The sequence below is a fragment of the Doryrhamphus excisus genome, linkage group LG15 (genome assembly GCF_037039965.1).
Source record: "Doryrhamphus excisus strain RoL-2023G ecotype Guam linkage group LG15, RoL_Dexc_Guam_v1.1, whole genome shotgun sequence".
Lineage (NCBI taxonomy): Eukaryota > Metazoa > Chordata > Actinopteri > Syngnathiformes > Syngnathidae > Doryrhamphus > Doryrhamphus excisus.
The window spans coordinates 11,892,079-11,911,958 of NC_136371.1; the positions used below are offsets into that span (position 1 = coordinate 11,892,079).

Here is a 19,880-nt window from a genome sequence, read left to right on the forward strand (position 1 = left end):
GACAAGAGAGAAGTCAAACACTAGAAAAACGGCAATTTTACCTAATGTTAAAAAAGTGCACATAGCAGATTTGGGGGCTAATTGAAAAAAAAACTCCAAAATAATCAAATTTAGGGCTTAAAGGTGCACGGTGAAGAGATGCACACAAACACAAAGGACTTGGCTTGTCACTGTAGCGTCTGGCATGGTTGAAGAGTCTCATGGGACCCCTGAAGGCACCGTTTAATCTCCCCTTCTTTTGCACTAATAGGAGATAATGCAAGCGTGCAGCCTGATGAATCAATATGCAAGAGCAGCTTTAGTCTGATAATTAATACCAGTGTCAGAAATAGATTTGAGATTTAGCAGGGCGGCCCTGATGCGATGATGTACGAGCTCGAATCCCGTCTGACTAATTCTCCTCTCAATGGTTGGGATTCTTTCTGCTAAAGCCGGTTAGCTCATTGAGACCCTGCCATGAGATGCGATGGCATCCTCACATCTGTGCTATTTTCTCTGCAAATTAGTCCTGACACGCTTTTTAAGAGAAGAAAAAAAAGATTCACAGACGAAGGGAAGGGGTGACAGGTTTGGGATCCTCTGTTAATTTTGGTTTTGAAAGAATTCAGTCTGTTTCTATGGCATAGATGTTAATGATATTTGGCTGTCGTAGAGTGAAACCCGCTTTTGAGTCTTTTGTTTTCATGTGATGTTGTAGCAACTGGAGAACAGTCGTCCCTCGCCAAATGAGAGTAGCCCAAACTCAACTCTGAAACCTCGGCATCACTTCCCGTGCACCCCACACCTAGCTGCCTTGCACTGGAACACATTTACAGCAACAGACAGTCACCAGTGACCTACATGTCGATGTCAATAAAACCCCAGGAGCACAATGACAGAAACACTTTCCTTCATTTGCAGTGTTATTATTGACCAGTGTTATCAATCTGCTAAATTCTTGTGACATATAACTGTCTTTATGTTTTTCGGCAACATGAAAAATAACAAATCTGGTCTTTTGGACCGTCATTTAGAGTAATTAATGGTTGTGCAGTGTACAAGGGTATGTTTACAACGCGATGTTTCCGGATTGTGCTCACCATCATGGCGGCCAAGTCCGCGTACGGTGCAATACGGAAGTTCAATGTGAGACGTGGACCTATTTTTAACTCTAGTGTCCTTGGTACTACTATCGGCGACAGTGCAGTTAGCATTAGCATTAGCATTAGCTCGTTAGTCGTCATGCATTTAACCTCGTGAACTCAACATGCACACGTACTTTAAGTGACACAGCCGTGAAGCAAACTACTTAGATGAGACAAGTTATACCTGAAAAGGGTGAATATTTGCGTATAGGACACAAAGTTTCCACACGTCACTTGTGCACTGAGAGGAGGATTCCAGGTGTCCCGTCATCCACGATGTGCGGATCGATACTGAAATATCGCTATGAATAAACGATTCTCAAATCAAAATGCCGATACTTTTGATAATTCAGTCATTTGCGATAAGGTTTGTCTGTTAAAGCACGTGTCGACAGAGGCCGAAGCACTGCAGGTTTTCTTTCCAAGCAGTTTCTCGAGCAGGTGATTTCATTGACGAGCTGCTTCCCTCAAACCAAAGGAGGGTTCATCATTCTAATCACCTGCTTTGAGAAGAAAACCTGGAGTGTCTCGGCCCTCCATGACAGGGATAGGCCATTGTAAACGGATAATTTGTGATTAAAGTTTTCATTCGTATTTGTCCTGTTGTATATTAATTTAGCTAATCTCAATCAATTTAAGATTAAAATAAAACTTTTTTCATTAAAACTTTCCTTACGTTCTTCATGATACGAAATACACAACGTTTAAACATTTACCACATATAGTACATATCGCCAATATCACCCTTAATGTTACAATCGGAAACGAAATCAGTGGTATCGTACACCACTTGTCCCTAAGAGCTCAATAGCGCCATTCACCCCATGTTGGAGATCCTCGGTACTACATTGAATGATAGCTGGTTGTATAGGTGGAATAGTTGCATTTTTGCTCCTTTTATTTCTTTACAACACACAGGAAAGAGAAAGACGTGTCTTCAAGGATTATGTGCAGTTTCAGTAGCATATCTACATTTGTTCTGTGTAGTTTTCCTTTCAAAGTGTATTTTCTTCAAATGTTTTTATTTGCTGATGTCAAAGGAGAGACAGAAGGCGACCTGCGCCGCCCTTCAGGAGCCACGAGGCACGCTGCGTGGGTGGCAGGGATGTTGAAGTGCGGCGTGTGCTTGTGACATGCTCAGGTGTAATGACACTCACCTAAATGGAAAAGTGGAGGATGCTGGCTGACGCCTCACCTAGCCCCACTTGCCTTTTCTCCCAATTATCAGCTTGTAAGCTTCCATGGCGCCACCTCATCCCTCCAATTACACCAAAGCGGATGGAATTGTGTTTTATGAGAAAGAATGAAATATGCATTCATTAATTATCACTCCAAAGGCCCCACTCTACCTTGTATGCCATGAGGGGTTGTTATGAGACAACACCCCTCTCTAGCGGCGGCGTAAAGTTGTCGTCCTGTCAGGAAATGGATTCTGACAGCCTCATTTATTATCTCCGTGCATCTCTCTCAAGTCCACGTTGGAGCTAGACAGCCTTCTTTTCAGCACTTCTGTCACATCGCATTCATCACTTATAATAAAGGAGGAACGCTTCTCAGCGTTAGATTAAAAAAAAGAGATTTAAACTTCAAATGAAGCATTCCAATTATCCTCACTGATAGAGGTCAGAAGGATGCTCTGGTTTATTTTACACTCAGTGAGATGGTGAGTGTGTGCACGAGATGTCATTTTCAGGTCGTGCGGGAGGATCTTGCTGTGACTTTCCGATGCTTGGGAGTGTGAAATACTGAGAGTTACAAGTCCGTTTCAAGCTCTGCAGGTTCTGGTCTTTTGTGTTTGTGGTCCCGCACTAAAGAGCGAGCGCTCCGTGCGAGCACAAGGAAGAGCGGGCCAGACAGCAGGCAGAAGAAAGAGGCCACGGGCGCCAGGAGGAAGGACGGCCCCTGCTGGACGCTGAGGTGGAAGGTCGGGCAGCCGCCGACACGCTGCCAAAGGGCATACTCCTCCAGGGTGTCCAGCGCCTGGACCCATATCAGATACATGAGCACCACGGCAAGCAGGCACGCACCTGTCAGACATAGATGAGGGTTGCTCAGGGACGCAGCAGCGGCGCCAATATGGATTATGTGTGACATCACACATTTCCACATCAACACGAGCGTATCATGCATACGCGTAGCGCTGTTCATTTTTACATGTTTATGTCTTTACGCGTCACTGACGTTTTTTTGTCAAGCGTTGAGATTTCACACTTTTTTGGTACTCCTCCAATGCATCATTAATACAAATTTGTTCATGCAAAGTTTTGGATGCCCATTTGATTTTACACCTTTTCTTTTCTTTGAAGTTACAGTGGACCGAGGCACAATCGCAGATTTTTGGTAATTTTTTAAATCTATTTGTATTAGAAAATGTAATTTATTAAATTTTTTTATATTATAAACTGAGGGCGGCACGGCGGTCTAGTGGTTAGCGTGCAGACCTCACAGCTAGGAGACCAGGGTTAAATTCCCACCCTCGGCCATCTCTGTGTGGAGCATGTTCTCCCCATGCACGCGTGGGTTTTCTCCGGGTACTCCGGTTTCCTCCCACATTCCAAAAACATGCTAGGTTAATTGGTGACTCCAAATTGTCCATAGGCATGAATGTGAGTGTGAATGGTTGTTTGTCTATATGTGCCCTGTGATTGGCTGGCCACCAGTCCAGGGTGTACCCCGCCTCTCGCCCAAAGACAGCTGGGATAGGCTCCAGCACCCCCCGCGACCCTTGTGAGGAAAAAGCGGTAGAAAATGAATGAATGAATATTATAAACTGCATTTTACTATACTTTATTACATCATTGTATATATAGTCAAGCATTGATTTGATTATATAATTTTATTTTCTGATTCTTTATATTTTTTCAAATTCTATTTTAGGGGCTGCACAACGGTCGAGTGGTTAGCGCGCAGACCTCAAAGCTATGACACCCGAGTTCAATCTCACCCTCGGCCATCTCTGTGTGGAGTTTGCATGTTCTCCCCGTGCATGCGTGGGTTTTCTCCGGGTACTCCGGTTTCCTCCCACATTCCAAAAACATGCTAGGTTAATTGGCGACTCCAAATTGTCCATAGGTATGAATGTGGGTGGGAATGGTTGTTTGTCTATATGTGCCCTGTGATTGGCTGGCCACCAGTCCAGGGTGTACCCCGCCTCTTGCCCGAAGACAGCTGGGATAGGCTCCAGCACCCCCGCAACTCTTGTGAGGATAAGCGGTAGAAAATGAATGAAATTCTATTTTATTTTTTTACTTATTTATTTTTTGGAGGGTCATACGCTGAGAGGTCTGTGAATGCACCGTAGAACCCAAATCTGTTCATGCTAACTTTTAGATGTCCATGTAAGTTTTTCTCCCTAAAAATAGGCCGTTTATTTTGTCCAGAAAACAGTTATCTCATACACCAAGCGTACAGCGTAGATGTTCCACTGTTGAAAAAGCTTGCAGGTTTATGTCTTTACATGTTTGGGAAATTATTATTATTATGTACTATTGAGGAATTTGAATTTTAGATATTTTTTTAATCAAATTGCTAAATAAATTGTGTGGTATTATTTAGTATCAGAATATCAGCATTGAAGTAAGCACTTTGTAAACAAAAGGCCTCTCCAAACTGGCCTTTCCATGTTCACACTGGAGTGCAAAGACAAGCAAATGGTAGGTTTATACTCACCGCCACAAAGCAGAAGGACCCCACCCACTTTGTAAAGCTTGTGATTGGTGAGAGGAGCGGCGCAGACAACGGTGAGCCCACCAGCGACCACACTGACCACACCCCCAATAAGGAAGACGCTCCAGAAGGTTCTGAAAACTGATAAAAGTGACACTGAGGTACTCTGAAGATGGAGTGTGCCGTCACGCGTGAATGTTGAGGTGTCCCACCAACAGCGGTGTGATGCTCATAGGGCTCGGCAGGTGTGTCTCCTGGCTCCGCCCAAAATGCTACCTTTGGGGGGAATGGGAAGAGGAATGCAGCATGGCACCCTTTTACATGCGGCGGCTTCACTGCAGGGAGAAAGCATTCCTTGGAATCAGAGTCAAACACAGCGGAAGGGAAATGTGTGCAAGGGGTCTCACTGATCCACAGATCCCAAACCGAGTACTTAGGAGACGGTGCTGGCAAGGTGCAGCGCCAGAACAGACCCTCATGGAAGATCCTCACAACATCCTTGTGTCAGAACATGGCGGCATGATGAATACTTGGCCTAGACTCTCAATGAGTGGACTGTACCTGAGGAACGTTTGATCCCCTTCCCGAGTCGCAGAGCTCAGCGGCACCCAACAGCCAGTAGTCAGTGGCACAGGAGATGAGTGTGGACAGAACCCCCACTGTCCCGGTGAATAAAGCAAAGAAGAGAAGCACACTTAAGCTCCCTTTGCCTGTCAGAGGCCCGCACTCCGGCACACCTCCATGCTTCTGGTTTGGGAGCATGGTGATAGGATTGAGTGACCAGCCGATTGAGGGACGGAAATAAATGCTTACGTCACGTGTTGGGGGGCTCAGTTTCAAGGAGAGGAGGGGCACTGACAGAGCTGGCACCACCCAAAACGAAATAAAATACAGTAAGTCAACATTTATGGCGTTAAGGGAAGTGCATTAGACAGAATCAAATATTTTCATAGTTTGAGCATAGAAAACCTGTTTACAACCTTGTACTGTTAACATTAGAGTCCTCTTCACATGATATACATAACACCCCTATAGTCAGCTTTACACTGGTATTACCCAATATGGTGGACATGCATAAGACTTATGCTCATGTGGGGGGCGGACAGGAAGTGACATTGCAGGTTCATGGCATGTGTTACAGCCAGGGGTAGTCCACGTTAGAGACCGTCTGTGAACGTCAGAGGAATATTACAGACATTTAGCGACCAATGTAGGACACTACAGACCACCACGTCTTCTGAATGCCTTATACTTGTATATTAATTTTTATGTTTGAAAATTCTTAATTCAGGATAGACATATCGAATGTGCTTAACGAATAGGCCGTAGTCCACCATTATCTTATGAATATGTTGTGAAAAACCATTAGGAGGCCACAGCATCCTTAGCACCAACATTGCCTGTTGGCAAGGCATACTGAGTGGAAAGTCAAGAGAAATGTGTCAAAATATCTCAGCATTTATTGGAATGGCAGTAACACCGAGATTCAACAACAGTCATACTGCACGTTCATACAGGATTTCTTTTGACATGATCAAGATGCCACAGACAAGACAAAGAGTTAAAAGGTTAAAGTAGTGAATATTCTAGCCAGACTCGGTACCGTGCACGAGAGCATGGCGTGGGCTGGTGTTCTTCCAGATTGCCGTTTGGTTTATTTCACTAATTCATCGTAAAACACGCTGGAATGAAGTATTCTTCTTCTGAAAGAATTTGCCAAACTTTGTGCAGCCATTAGACGACACATCTTTTATTTGCAAAGCCTGACAGACAAGAAGCTGACTGAAGTGTGTTCAAAAAGGACTGGTGGGGTAAGAAGGTGGCCAACATGGAAGGATGCTTGCCACGCAGAAATCTAAACATTTACCAGCCATTATTCAACTACTTGCAGGAAACTTGATTGGTGTCGTCACGTGTCCCTTCTCATCGATGGAGGATGTTGCCAGTTTGGTTGGGTGCCGCTCGATCCGAATGAACAGGTCTGTTGGGAGTACCAAAGGCGGATGGGTCCCCTGGAGCTCCGCCTGGCCTAGGACATCACCCCGAACACAGGGTTGTGACGGCAGATGCTTGGCCCGATTTCCTCATAGTCTTTCTTGGTGTGGCACACTTGGTAGAACTCAGGCTGCAGAAACAATGTTTGTTACATGAACAAATAAAAAGCATTGAAATAAAATGTTAGAATCATTCAAATGGAATGTAAAAATAATTATGAATTCAAAACTAGAAAATATTGGCAAGCAAAACCATTTTATACTCACAGTGGACGCCAGCATCGATCCTCCGAACCAGACGGCATAGCGCTGCATGTGATGCGTGATGACCTGCACATCAATGGGTTTTGGCTGCAAGGAACAAAACCCAGAGAAAACATTTGAAGTCCAGCATACTAATCTCAACACATCCTGACTGGGATCACACCTTCCCAGAAAGCCACCTCCAGCATATGCTTGACTATCACAACAGTCCGGTACAGGAATCCCTCGTTTATCACGGCTAACTGGTTCCAGGCCTGACAGTGATACATGAATTTTCATGAAGTCGGATTCCTTACTTCCAATTGGAATCTTTTCATGGTTCGAGATTAGACCTTGTAGAGTTGATCATCTTCTAAATGGGTGTTTTAACCTCAACCAGGAACGATATGAATTTAGTAATATTAATCCTCCCGGTGCAAAATTGCGACAAGTCAACAAGCAGCACATTTCCCACAACTTCCTTCGTGGCGTCTCACCTTCAACTTGCCGCCACTCAGCTCCTCGCTGATCTTCAGCCGGGCGTCCACCGTCCGCTTAAGATCCCGCTGCAGACGTCTGCCGAAGTCTCGGAACATAGTCGACCCTCCGGAGAGCACAATGTTCTGCGGCACAGGTGACAAAGTAAGCTCAAGTAAGTCAGCCAAAGCAGACGCTTGCGACCTGCTTGCGGCTATTCCCATACCTTGTACAGCGGACGACGGACATCGATAGGGCAGTTCTGGATGACCTCATCGACCACCTCCGAGATCGGCTGTGTGAAATCTGGGTTGGCAAACTACACAAAGAGGAAAAGTTACCTCAGATATGGTTGGAGACAGGACTTGCTTCTCACCTCCGGGTGGAAGAAGATCTCAGGCCCTAAGAAGCGCTCGTAGCCGACATCTATCAGGAACTCTTTCTTGGTGATGGCGTTGACGCCCGTGTACTGCTTGATCCACTTGGACCCGTCCGTGTCGTACTTGTTAAACTCCTTGACGAGGTCAGGGCACACGTAACTGAAACGTTCCTGCAGTGACACAATCATTTTTAATTGGCCCACGAGAACGTTCTAAAAATGAACTAAAAAATAAGAATAACAATAATGAAAATGTGTTTTTTTCCTCAAATGTGGAAAAAATCTGCAATAATTAAAATAAAATAATAAAATAAATAAATTATATTATTATAATAATTATATTAAACATATTAAAATAATAAAAGAATAAAATCAAAATATTAAGACAAAAGTCACATATTGAATGAGACTATTGAGGAAAAACAACAGCATTTTAGAAGCATAAGACTGAATTATTAAAGAACATCTACATTACTTTTAAGTTACAATATTCTGAAAAACAAACTAAAAAAACTAACAAAGTTGTCATTTGTACAAGAATAAAGTAATGGTCAAAAAACTGGTCAAAAATGAGCAGAAAGCTGAGATGCAGTTTTTCTTGGAAATACATAACATCTTAGCATATCTACATTTGTTCTTTTACAAAATATCAAGTTTGGTCACCCCTACTTTATGGAAAAGGCTGGAGTTGTGCTGCCCTCTTGTGGACGCCTGGAGAAATGAATGGCATGGTGTTAAACGGCCCTTAAAACCAACCTTGACAGCTTTAGCCGTCTCCAGCGACTGCTCGGGAGGTATCCCCACTTCCCGCTCTCTGAGCAGCTGCTGGATGAAGTAGGTGATGTCCCGACCCGCGATGGGGATGTGTTTGATGCAGCTGCCAATGACGTAGCCCTCAGCCTGGAGGGTGGGGGGGGCACACAAGAAAGAGGATAAGGGCTGGGGAGGAAGCGGAAAATAGTTACGCACATGACCGGCGAGCGCACCACTGGGATGACGTGTGTGACACCGTCGCCGCTGTCGATCACTGTCCCGGTCAGTGTCCGCTCGCCCACCTGTCGGGAAGTCCAGGAGGCTGCGAGCGCCAGGACAGCCTGGTGGCCACAATTCATATTACTTTAAGTCACTAACGACTAGTGTCAAACTCAGGAGCTTTTCTCAGGGAATAACCTGGACAGCGATGTAGAGACCGGGGACGTTGAAGGACTCAAACATGATCTCTGCTGTGTACTCTCTGTTTTCTGGTGTGTTCAATGGCGGCTCCGTCTGAAGACACATAATGCAAGGTGGTACAGAAAACAAACCAACCTTCTGCTCTCCAAACACATTCCCAATGTAAGAAGTGTTTGCTTCTACCAGAAGAAAATAGTGATCTTCAGGTTCTGCCCGCAGATACTTGAAGATGACCTGCTCCATGAAGCGCTCCATCAGGTCCCAGTCTTCCACGATGCCGTGACGGATTGGCCACTGTGGGAGGATAAAAGGGAACAAGTGGTGATGCCCGCTACCGCGTTACTCAAGGCTAAAGGACGTCCCACCTTTGTTGCGTAGGAGGGTTTATCGATGGCCTCGTCCCCGATGTAAAAGTCCAGATCGTCCACGCCCTTCATCATCCTGCGCTGTGCCTGGTCGCCAACCTTTGCTGACTCTTTGATGGCAATGCCTGGTCATCAGTTCAAAGACATTAAACTCGCAGCTTTAGTTCAAATGCAACATCAGACAAGCGATAGTATAACTACTGAAGACCAGGGGTGTCCAAACTTTTTCCTCCAGGTGACAAAGATTTAAGGATGCAAAGACCACTCTTTTTTTTTTTTTTTTTACTTTTTCAAATATTTCAACAAAATTCCTTCTCGTAATATTGTAGGTTTATTCTCATATCATACCTCATTTTCCAAAATGTACAACTTCATTCATTCATTCTGTCTGTGTCTCACACTATGGTTTAAAAACATTTCAAACTTTGTAATATTTAACCTCTATGATCCTGTAAGGACATTTCCCTCCAAATATTAGGAGTTTATTCTCATAAAATTGTGATTTTTTTTTGCTTCTTCTTAGAATATGACTATTTCTGTAATATTTTGACTTAACTCTGGCAACATCACAGCTGTTTTTTAATTTGAGTTTTTTTGCTCTTAATAGTTTGATTTTATTCTTGAAAAATTAGACCGTTTTTTCTTAATTTCTGCTGGGTTTTGTTTTATGTTAATTTCCAACTCTTCTCTTCTTGTAAATTTTCTTCTCATGGCTGCACAGTGGAAGAGAGGTTAGTATTTAGGCCACAGTCAGGAGGTCGGGAAGCCCGGGTTTGATTCTCTGATGTTTTTATCTGATATAATTATGACTTCATCAATTCTTCAATATATATATATATATATATATATATATATATATATATATATATATATATATATATATATATATATATATATAAAATTCTTTTTTCCGGACCAAATTTTCCAAAAATTACCACTTTGTTTTCCATCAAATTATAACTATCTGTCTTTTGCCTTTTTTTTCACTTATTATTTTGCCTTTATTTTTCTAAAACCACTGGTGATTTTTTACTTTATCTTTCTCCTTTCCATTTTGGACACCCCCGTACTTCCTGTAGCACTTCTCTCTATTTACTTACATGACGGTATGATGAACTGTGGTTCTGTGTTTCCTGCATAGCCAAGCTTTGTGTACCTACGGAAGAACGGAATGAACATTTAGTGGAAAACCCCGCTTTTCCAGAAATTGCCGGGACTTGAAGGCGGCGGCAGCTAAAATAATGTTGACGTTGCGGTTTGTGTATGGAGGTTGAACCAGGAAGTAGCATTAGCTGCGGAAGCTAACTTAAGAAAACTGTATTAAAACGTAACTGTGTCGCTATAAGAACACGTTTAAAGTGTAATTCATTGCATTCGCCCTCTGTTAACTCAGAAGGAGAACGCGATACGGATAAACATGCTAGCGAACCACCTCTGTGGTTCAAGTGCTCCACTGCAGGGCGTTAGCTGGAACATTGGCATGCAAGCTAACAAGCAGCTAACAAGCGCTATCATGTTCCATACGTACCCTGTGCCACAGTCGACAACGCAAGCCGGTAGTCGACCAGCCATGCTCGTTCGCCTTCTCGCTAACTACAAAAGAAATATCCCCGGCGCCCGATATGGATGGATGCGCCGATCGCAGGTGATTGGAGTCGCCGCAGCCACAATGAACAGCAGCCGCTGTCGATGGATGAGCGCTTCCGGGTTCCGAGACGTCGAGATATTTGCTCAAGCTCAGACTACATTAAATGGTTAAACAGTGACCCCCTGTGGATGGTATTGTTATTGCAGTTTGTTTAGTAAGTGCAGAGCACATTTACCATAATATGTATCAAGGTACTGTGATAATATACATGTCTAAAAAAACATATTTCAATTAACAAAAAACAGTAAAGCAGTACGTTTAGGGGAACCACCACTTCATCAATGGCATTTTATAACTGTGAAAAAAAAACTTGATTTAAAAAAAAGGGGGGGGGGGGTGGCGAACTGAAATTACGAGAGGAAAGTCTAGGGGGCAGCAGTGCTCGATCAATTTATTTTAAAAAGTAAATCCCCCTTCACTAAGAAGAAGAATGTGATCAGCGTTTTGTTGAGGTGCATGATATTTGACATTGCTCTCATGAAGCTTATATTAATTTCTCCCCGTGAGTATGTTTGTACTGGACTGAAAATAGATGACAGAGGAGGCTTTAAGTAGCTTTTAACACTGCTCGTGTACTGAAGAGATGATTTTCGAGTCACCACGACGTGGATCCCTGCCCGTCCTCCAGGAAGAAATCTGGTGGATTATTTCAACCATAACGCTTGTGTGACTCCTTTGTGCCCACGTCGTTAGAGCCAGGCTTTAGGTTCACCTTATTATTTTTAATCATCTGCTGTTCTTGCTCTGAAAGTGTGTAGTGGGCGGTCGGCAATGGCCTGCACTGACCTCCTCGTCTACACTTGGCCTTAATGGCCGCCCTTGCTGCTGCACAAAGACAATGTGTTGAAGCAGCAGCCTGTTACAGCTGGAGAACAGGTCAGCACAAGGAGACACATTGGGCGGCTGTACTGAGGGAAACCAGGGGTGTTCAAACCTACTCCAACCAGGACCACATCGGGAATAATGAAAGGATGCAAGGGCCGCTTTGATACTTTGGAAAGTGACACATGTCGATATGCTAAGATCTTTCTTCACTCCATTCTTCATCCCATTTTTACTGTCCTTTGTTTTTCCAACTATTCGATTGTCTTCTCATAATGATGATTTTAATCCCATAATATTTTGACTTCATTCCCATAATATTATTACTTTTTCTGCTAACAAATTTCAAGTTTGCTTAAAAAAAAATAACTTTATCTTGAATATTTTGCTCTCCCTACTTCAAAAATTCAGTAGTCACAGAGGAACTAATGGAGTACTGATGAGGAACGAATGACTAAGGCACACAAATTTGGAGTAGTTACAGAAGAACTCATGAGGAGGCAATGACTAAGGCACGTACATTTAGAGTTCGTACTGAATAAATAATGACTAGAGTGGTAACAGAGGAACTAATAAAGAACCCATAAGGAGGTAATGACTAAGGCACGTACATTTAGAGTAGTTACTGAAGAACTAATGATTAGAGTGGTTACAGAGGAACTAATAAAGAACCCATAAGGAGGTAATGACTAAGGCACGTACATTTAGAGTTGTTGCTGAAGAAGTAATGATTAGAGTGGTTACAGAAAAGCTAATAAAGAACCCATGAGGAGGTAATGACTAAGGCACATACATTTAGAGTAGTTACTGAAGAACTAATGATTAGAGTGGTTACAGAAGAACTAATAAAGAACCAACGGGGAGGTAATGACTAAGCCACATACATTTAGAGTAGTTACTGAAGAAGTAATGATTAGAGTGGTTACAGAGGAACTAATAAAGAAGCAACGGGGAGGTAATGACTAAGCCACATACATTTAGAGTAGTTATTGAAGAACTAATGATTAGAGTGGTTACAGAGGAACTAATAAAGAATCAATGAGGAGGTAATGACTAAGGCACATACATTTAGAGTAGTTGCTGAAGAAGTAATGATTAGAGTGGTTACAGAGGAACTAATAAAGAACCAACGGGGAGGTAATGACTAAGCCACATACATTTAGAGTAGTTACTGAAGAACTAATGATTAGAGTGGTTACAGAAGAAATAATAAAGAACCAATGGGGAGGTAATGACTAAGCCACATACATTTAGAGTAGTTACTGAAGAATTAATAGAGTGGTTACAGAGGAACTAATAAAGAACCCATGAGGAGGTAATGACTAAGGCACATACATTTAGAATAGCTACTGAAGAACTAATGAGCAACTAATGAGTAGAGTAGTTGCAGAAGAACAAATGAAGAACTGATGAGGAAGTAATGAGAAGTTAGTGAGGAAATTATGAAGAAGGCAATATTTGAAATTTGAACATTTATTCTGGTACATGTCCATTTTTTTCTCATAAATGAATGTCTTTGTCCTCATATTCCAACGTTTTCCTTCTGGTACATTCATGAGTTACCCCTGGAAGTGGTACGTAAGAAGTGGCATGCAAATGCCATAAAACACTCGGTGCCGAGTCAATGCAATATTTATTTCCATCCCATATCAGCACAACACTTTGACTTATTATATCATAACATGAAGGATTTATTAGCCAACATACTGAGGGAACACAGACAGCGCATGACGGAGTCGTGGAAAGCATTTACTGTGTAATGCAGTGGAAATGGGTCCGTTTATGTCGACAGCCAGTCTGTGGGGACGTCAGTATATGTCATCACGCGGTGTCGACATCAAGAGATCCCGCTGTGTTATGCAACATGGCATCATGCACTAATCTTTCTAATTACACCCTGAAGCGGCTCTCAAGTGAGAGTTGGTTTGTGCTTATGGTCCTTATGTTCTCGCCACTCGTTGACTGCAAGGTAGCAGTGAGTCCTCTAAAGGCTTTTCTAGTGTCTCGTTGTCAGCTCTGCATGAGCACGTTCCAGGCGTTGTCCTTGCCTCCCAAAAGATGATGAACGTTTGTGAAAAAAGTTATTACGCTGACACAACAACTGATAGAAGCAGCTATTAAGGCCTAGGGTATCAGTGGACCCCCCCCCCCCCCCCCCCCCCCACAGTAATCTCTCTGAATTTTCATATAAATGTGTTATTTGTATTTTTTCCACATTAAACCCATCTCATTCACCCTAACTTGGTAATAACTCATAAATATGTGCTAATCCAGGTCCTATTTGACATGTTTACTGTATGTCTTTATGAATGGAGGTGACCCAAGATCATTTGGGTCAAATGACTAGAAGATCTACTTTTCGCTGAGCTTACAGTCCGGGACCACCAACAAATGATGAAAATTGTGAGTAATGGATACTAGGAATACTTCCCTTTTTCAAAGCGGATGGTAAATTTACAAACCTGACATTTCTAGTTCGTGGGGGCGGCCATGATGAACTCGCTGTTGCAGTTCAGCCTCTTTTCAGCGGGGTGACACCTCTCAGTTAAATAAAACAAAACATCCTAATAATATCCTTTTTCGCTGATATCACCATGCATTTTTGTTCCTGAAATATATTTGGGATGTTCGATATTGGCTTTTTTGCCGATAACCGATATTGACCAACTCTCACCTTCCAGATACCGATACGTGTCACATCACATCTATTTTTATTGATTAAGTTGTTGTCAAGCAGTGGTCCTCATTACGTCCTGTCATGCCCCCACCCCCGATTTGAAATACTAGAGGAACTGATAATGGTCGGTGGAATATCAACCGCCCGCCATTTCAATCAAGCTGGGGAGGTCATTATGGGCTCTGACGTTGAAGAGAGAAGGTGGGGCTTCTGGATCTGAATCTAATCCAACAGGTACAACAGTCCTTTCTATCGCAAATCCCAAATCCTGGGACAACGGCAATGTCAAGCAAAGGAGGTTTTGGAGGGGGAGGAGCCAACCGTGTGTCTAAAATAGACATTTTTATGGGCGTATCAATAACTGGTGGCGGTCCTAGATCACCCCTGTGTGAAGCGGGGATCTACTGTACTGGAACAGACCTCACAGTCCCCCCACAAAAGGTTGTTGCGCTTCCGGTACAAGAGCAGAAAGTGGTCGAGAAAGGGTGCTTTTTTCCAAAAAACGTCCACTCTCTTCCAACCGGTTGAGACCAAACAACATGTGGCGAGCAGGAGATGAGGCGTCTATATCAGAGACAGCAACGGCATGAGGAGGGCGAGAACGACACTTGTGTGTGGGTGGGGCCTGGCCGCAGAGGGAACAGGCCGCTTCTTCCTAGGACCGTTGCAGAGCGGCGTGTTGCAGCAGTAAATGCAGACGGAGTTCAGCCTCCCGGTGCAGAACTGCTGGTAGCCAGAGGAGGCGATGAGACACGCCCCGGAGGACGCACATGACTTCCGGTAATGAATCCCTACAAAGGATGGACAGGTTTGAAGATGAATTTTCGTCTTTTGGACTAGTGCCACTTCCACTGTGGGGCCCCTTGACACAAAGTCGTAAAAGTTTGAAAAACATTGGATATTTATTGTCTATCCCTTAATGGTTCATGTCTAAACCATTCATGGTTCATGTCTAACCATTGATGGTTCATGTCCAAACCATTCATGGTTCATGGCTAAGCCTTAATGGTTCATGTCTAAACCATTCATGGTTCATGTCTAACCCTTAATGGTTCATGCCTAAACCATTCATGGTTCATGTCTAAACCATTCATGGTTCATGTCTAAACCATTCATGGTTCATGGCTAACCATTCATGGTTCATGGCTAACCATTCATGGTTCATGGCTAACCATTCATGGTTCATGTCTAAACCATTCATGGTTCATGGCTAACCATTCATGGTTCATGGCTAACCATTCATGGTTCATGGCTAACCATTCATGGTTCATGGCTAACCATTCATGGTTCATGTCTAACCCTTAATGGTTCATGTCTAAACCATTCATGGTTCATGGCTAACCATTCATGGTTCATGTCTAACCCTTAATGGTTCATGTCTAAACCATTCATGGTTCATGGCTAACCATTCATGGTTCGTGTCTAAACCATTCATGGTTCATGGCTAACCATTCATGGTTTGTGTCTAACTATTCATGGTTCGTGTCTAACCATTAATGGTTCACGGCTAACCATTCATGGTTCATGGCTAAACCTTAATGGTTCGTGTCTAAACCATTAATGGTTCATGTGTGACTGCAGTACAAGAAGAGAAAGTCTAAGTAAAAAGCCGATATAGTTGGGGAAAAAAAATCAAAACAGCAACAGCAGAAACGAAACAAAAACAACTGGAATTTTATGAAAATAAAGTCAAAATATTACAAGAAAAAAAGTCTGATTCTAACAACAAAAAAGTCAAAATTTTACAAGAATAAATTATAAATTATAAATTAAGAATGTAATATTATATGTCATTTTTGTAGCAGAGAGTTGAAATAGGTAAAAAAAACCGTTTGAAACAAAAGTTGTAATATTATGAGAAAAAAAGTCATAATATTACCTGAATAAAGTCAAAATATGAGGGGAATAAAGCCATAATTGCAAGAAAAAAATTAAAAATTTTACAAGAAGAGAAATTAAAATGCAAAAATGGGGGGACGCAGAAAACTCTCTGAAAGCGAGCCATCCCAAACCTCATGATCTGAAACTTTGAGTCATTTAAAGCATCCTGTAGGGGTGTAGTCACCTCTGTGTCATACCGTATTTCTGTCTAAGAGGTGTTGAATGTAGCACAGAGGAAGTAGGAAAAAGCCTGGCGAAGATTGGCACTCACCATCAGATCTGACCAGCACCTCCTTCTGGCACATGTCCTGCACATTGACGGTGCAGTTGACGATGTACTCGGGCGTGGAGCAGTCGTTGTGCTTCATCTCCTCGCACTGGTAGCACTGGATCTGAAGGGCGTCTCCCACAGCTAAGTGGAAAGACAAAACACTCCCATTACTGCCGCCGCCGTTGGACCAGAGGTGGTAGAGTGTGGTACTCCAGCTTGCCTACAATAAACTGTGTTTACATTACATCATTAGAGGAGTGTGTTTAGCTGTCAGTGTTTTCTAACAAGACATATTGTGTAAGAAGCGATTTATCGTTTATGCCAAGGGTGTCCAAAATGTGAAAATGTGTCCATTATGGCATGCGGCTGCTTTTTTTCCCTTCAGCACATTCTAAAAATAAAACTTACAAGAAAACTAACACAAACAAAAATAATAATACCAAACATTTCAAAATGAGCAGCCATTTTAAACAATTAAGTGATGCTATTAACAGAAAAAAGTTATTTTATTCATCATTTTATCATTTTGTGGGAATTATTACATTGTAATATTGCGAGGAAAAATAACCAAAATAATAATCATTTTGGTAACATTTTGGTTCAAATATTAGAGTCTATATATATGTATTAGAGTCAAAACATTAAAATACATTAGGGGCAGAAAGTTTAAATAAAATGTAAAAAAAAAACAAGACTAGCAGAATCATAATTTTTCTTACAAGAATGAAGTCAAACTGTTTGTTTGTCTTCTAACAAGTAAAAAGTTGCAATTTCACAAGAATAAACTCAGAATATTAAACTTTGGTTCTCTCTTTCAGGCATTCTCCTCTCCAGCAGATATCTGCAGCTGTGTCGGACAGTCGAACAGCAGTCACGTCTCCTGCTCTACAATAGTTTCATGTCCTTCATGGCTGTGGTGGACCTCGGCATGCTGGGGATTACCTGACCGAGGTCAGCCAGGTTGTGTGTGACGTTAGCATGCACAACAACGCCGCTGCGTGTGAAAAGACAAGCAAATGACTTCCTGCTCTACTCTTAACTCTCTAATGCTGCAATTTCGCAGAATGTGAGGGTTACGTGTCAGAATAGCGATGAGTCCACGTGAGTGTGGGATGAGTGCTGATGGTAGCCATTAGCCGCGCACCCTCACCCCGCCATTCGCCTCAACCTGACTCACGTCTTTGCCGGCTTGTTTACGCCGCCTCTCACTTCTGAAAGTTTCCAAAGGCCATTGGAAGGTTTGTCTTTTGAGAGCACAGCCGCTCCAAACAAGACTAATGGAGCCGTCTCCCTGCTGCAGTGCCAGCTTGACATCACCTCTAGCTGGAGGGCGGCGCAGAACTGGGCGAAGGACGCCGAGCACATAATGACGTGTCCAGGAGGCGAGGGAAGGCCGTAAAAATAAGTCAGTCGCGCCTTTAACGGCCTGCTTTCTTAAGGTCGGTAAAGTTTGGTTTACAATGCAAACAGGGACGTCAGGAAGTGTTGATCTAAAACAAAAACAACTGATGTCTACCGCAGTATAAATGGTGATGTCAGAGCACCCACCCCTGGCACAAAACGGCCTTGCTTGGCCTGTTTCATAGTTCCTGTCAATGTCGTGTATTTTAGCTTTGGTGCAGGTGACAATGGCGGTGGATCCACACAGACTTTAACGCCAACGTTGACCATCTCCTATTGGGACCTGATGTGACGAAATGATACGCAGGATTCAAGTCCAACATCCTGACTTGCAATCACGGGAAAGGGGGCAGCTATTCATTTGTGACACCACGACCAGCCACTAGAAAAACCAAGCCATCAGTCTGTTGCTATCAGATTATGGACGCAAACAGCCCCCCCAGAGGGACTCTGTCATGCTGGGAGGCGAAATGAAGCTTATCAGCATTAACAGATAGCAGGCTATTCCATTATCCAGCAGGGGAATTGAGGACTGATAAGACGAATAAAGCACTTTGCTTTCAAGTGAGGCAGTAGAAAGGAAACAACGACATTATTCCAAAGGTAGTGGAGAAGTCCTATCACTCTGTTTGACAACATTTAGGAATAAAGTCATCCTAAATGGTTTGAGCCGTGCGTAATCCTCCTGACCAAAATAGCGCAAAAAGATTCCCAATTCCTCACGTTGCCGTAAAGTTTGCTCAAATTTGCTGTCTTATCAATGAAAGTGTAGCACGTTACATTTCAATACATTGGAACACACGCACGTCTCGCACCTCATCCATAGCGGGGCTGTGTTGCCATGCGCACCCACCTGCGAGCACCGAGAGTCCCAACAAAGTCACCACAACGAGGAGACTCATGTCTCCCGGTGGGAAGCATCCGACGACCGGGTGGAAGTGCTTCAGACGTCTGCCCGCGGGTGGCAGCGCCGCGAAAGGAGCGCAGAAACGCGCGCGCTCGTCAGCATCCTCCGAGCGGGGAGAAGGAAGTGTTTGCCTCCAGTGTGCGTGCGCGACGAGCCCGGAACCTTAATGAGAACCGGAGGAGGAGCAGCAAACGGGACGGAGGTTTGCTGCAGGGGGGGCATAGTCGCTTCTCAGCACCACTGGGACACGCCCCCGAATAGTGTAGATGAAATAATCATAATAAAATAATACATTTTCAAGCAGCTTAATGACCTAAAATACTAATATAAGGCATTGAGGAAATGCATTCAAAGACATTGTGAGGGGTGTCACGAGACGAGATTTGGTCTACGAGACGAGATGATATTTTAACATGACTTTTAAGTTGACTGAAAAAAATATGACAATATATTGCAAAATATCAATTACCGTGCATTGCTCCTCTTCTGCACTCTTCTGTTTTTATGCTACTTTGTATACTTTTCTACTATCTACTTTGTTATCATTGTTATCATCAACAGATTAACCACAATAAACTGGCGATTATTGTATATTATGGATAAATACTGGCCTAAAAATAAGATACTGTTCATAATGGTGTTGGTTCCTTGGAAGTATCGGAAGGTGTGCTTTGCTGCCCAGGTGTGTCCTACTGCATTGATTATTCAATCAATAAGTAGCACCGAATGGCTCCACTTAGTTTCAGATTGGCTTGGGGAGGTTCCGCTTGTGTGTTCTGCAATTACAGGTGAAAACAACATGGCAACCAGAGAGCTAACATCACGCTTCATGATAGCATTGAAGCGTTGACT

The 19,880-nt window shown here is 43.1% G+C and overlaps 3 protein-coding genes across 3 annotated transcripts; all 3 read right to left on the bottom strand.

The window, feature by feature from the left end:
• Positions 1 to 2,841: 2,841 nt before the first annotated feature.
• Positions 2,842 to 5,552, bottom strand: LOC131104711 (transmembrane protein 182-like). The gene is made up of 5 exons (XM_078796818.1): positions 5,352 to 5,552; positions 5,198 to 5,288; positions 5,003 to 5,125; positions 4,794 to 4,931; positions 2,842 to 3,151 (listed from the first exon to the last, which is right to left on the bottom strand). Exons 1-5 carry the CDS (start codon positions 5,550 to 5,552, stop codon positions 2,877 to 2,879), a joined length of 828 nt encoding a protein of 275 aa, XP_078652944.1. The 3' UTR covers positions 2,842 to 2,876.
• Positions 5,553 to 6,232: 680 nt separating this feature from the next.
• LOC131104207 (actin-related protein 3) lies at positions 6,233 to 11,144 on the bottom strand. Its single transcript, XM_058051146.2, has 12 exons — positions 10,950 to 11,144; positions 10,522 to 10,577; positions 9,422 to 9,546; positions 9,240 to 9,350; positions 9,054 to 9,149; positions 8,870 to 8,977; positions 8,640 to 8,783; positions 7,881 to 8,054; positions 7,731 to 7,823; positions 7,525 to 7,650; positions 7,052 to 7,135; positions 6,233 to 6,915 (listed from the first exon to the last, which is right to left on the bottom strand). The coding sequence occupies exons 1-12, from the start codon at positions 10,991 to 10,993 to the stop codon at positions 6,820 to 6,822; spliced, it is 1,257 nt and encodes a 418-aa protein (XP_057907129.1). The 5' UTR covers positions 10,994 to 11,144; the 3' UTR covers positions 6,233 to 6,819.
• A 2,907-nt stretch (positions 11,145 to 14,051) lies between these two features.
• On the bottom strand, positions 14,052 to 19,174 carry LOC131104479 (ly6/PLAUR domain-containing protein 1-like). Its single transcript, XM_078796575.1, has 3 exons — positions 18,975 to 19,174; positions 16,721 to 16,861; positions 14,052 to 15,359 (listed from the first exon to the last, which is right to left on the bottom strand). The coding sequence occupies exons 1-3, from the start codon at positions 19,021 to 19,023 to the stop codon at positions 15,133 to 15,135; spliced, it is 417 nt and encodes a 138-aa protein (XP_078652701.1). The 5' UTR covers positions 19,024 to 19,174; the 3' UTR covers positions 14,052 to 15,132.
• Between the last annotated feature and the right edge of the window lie 706 nt (positions 19,175 to 19,880).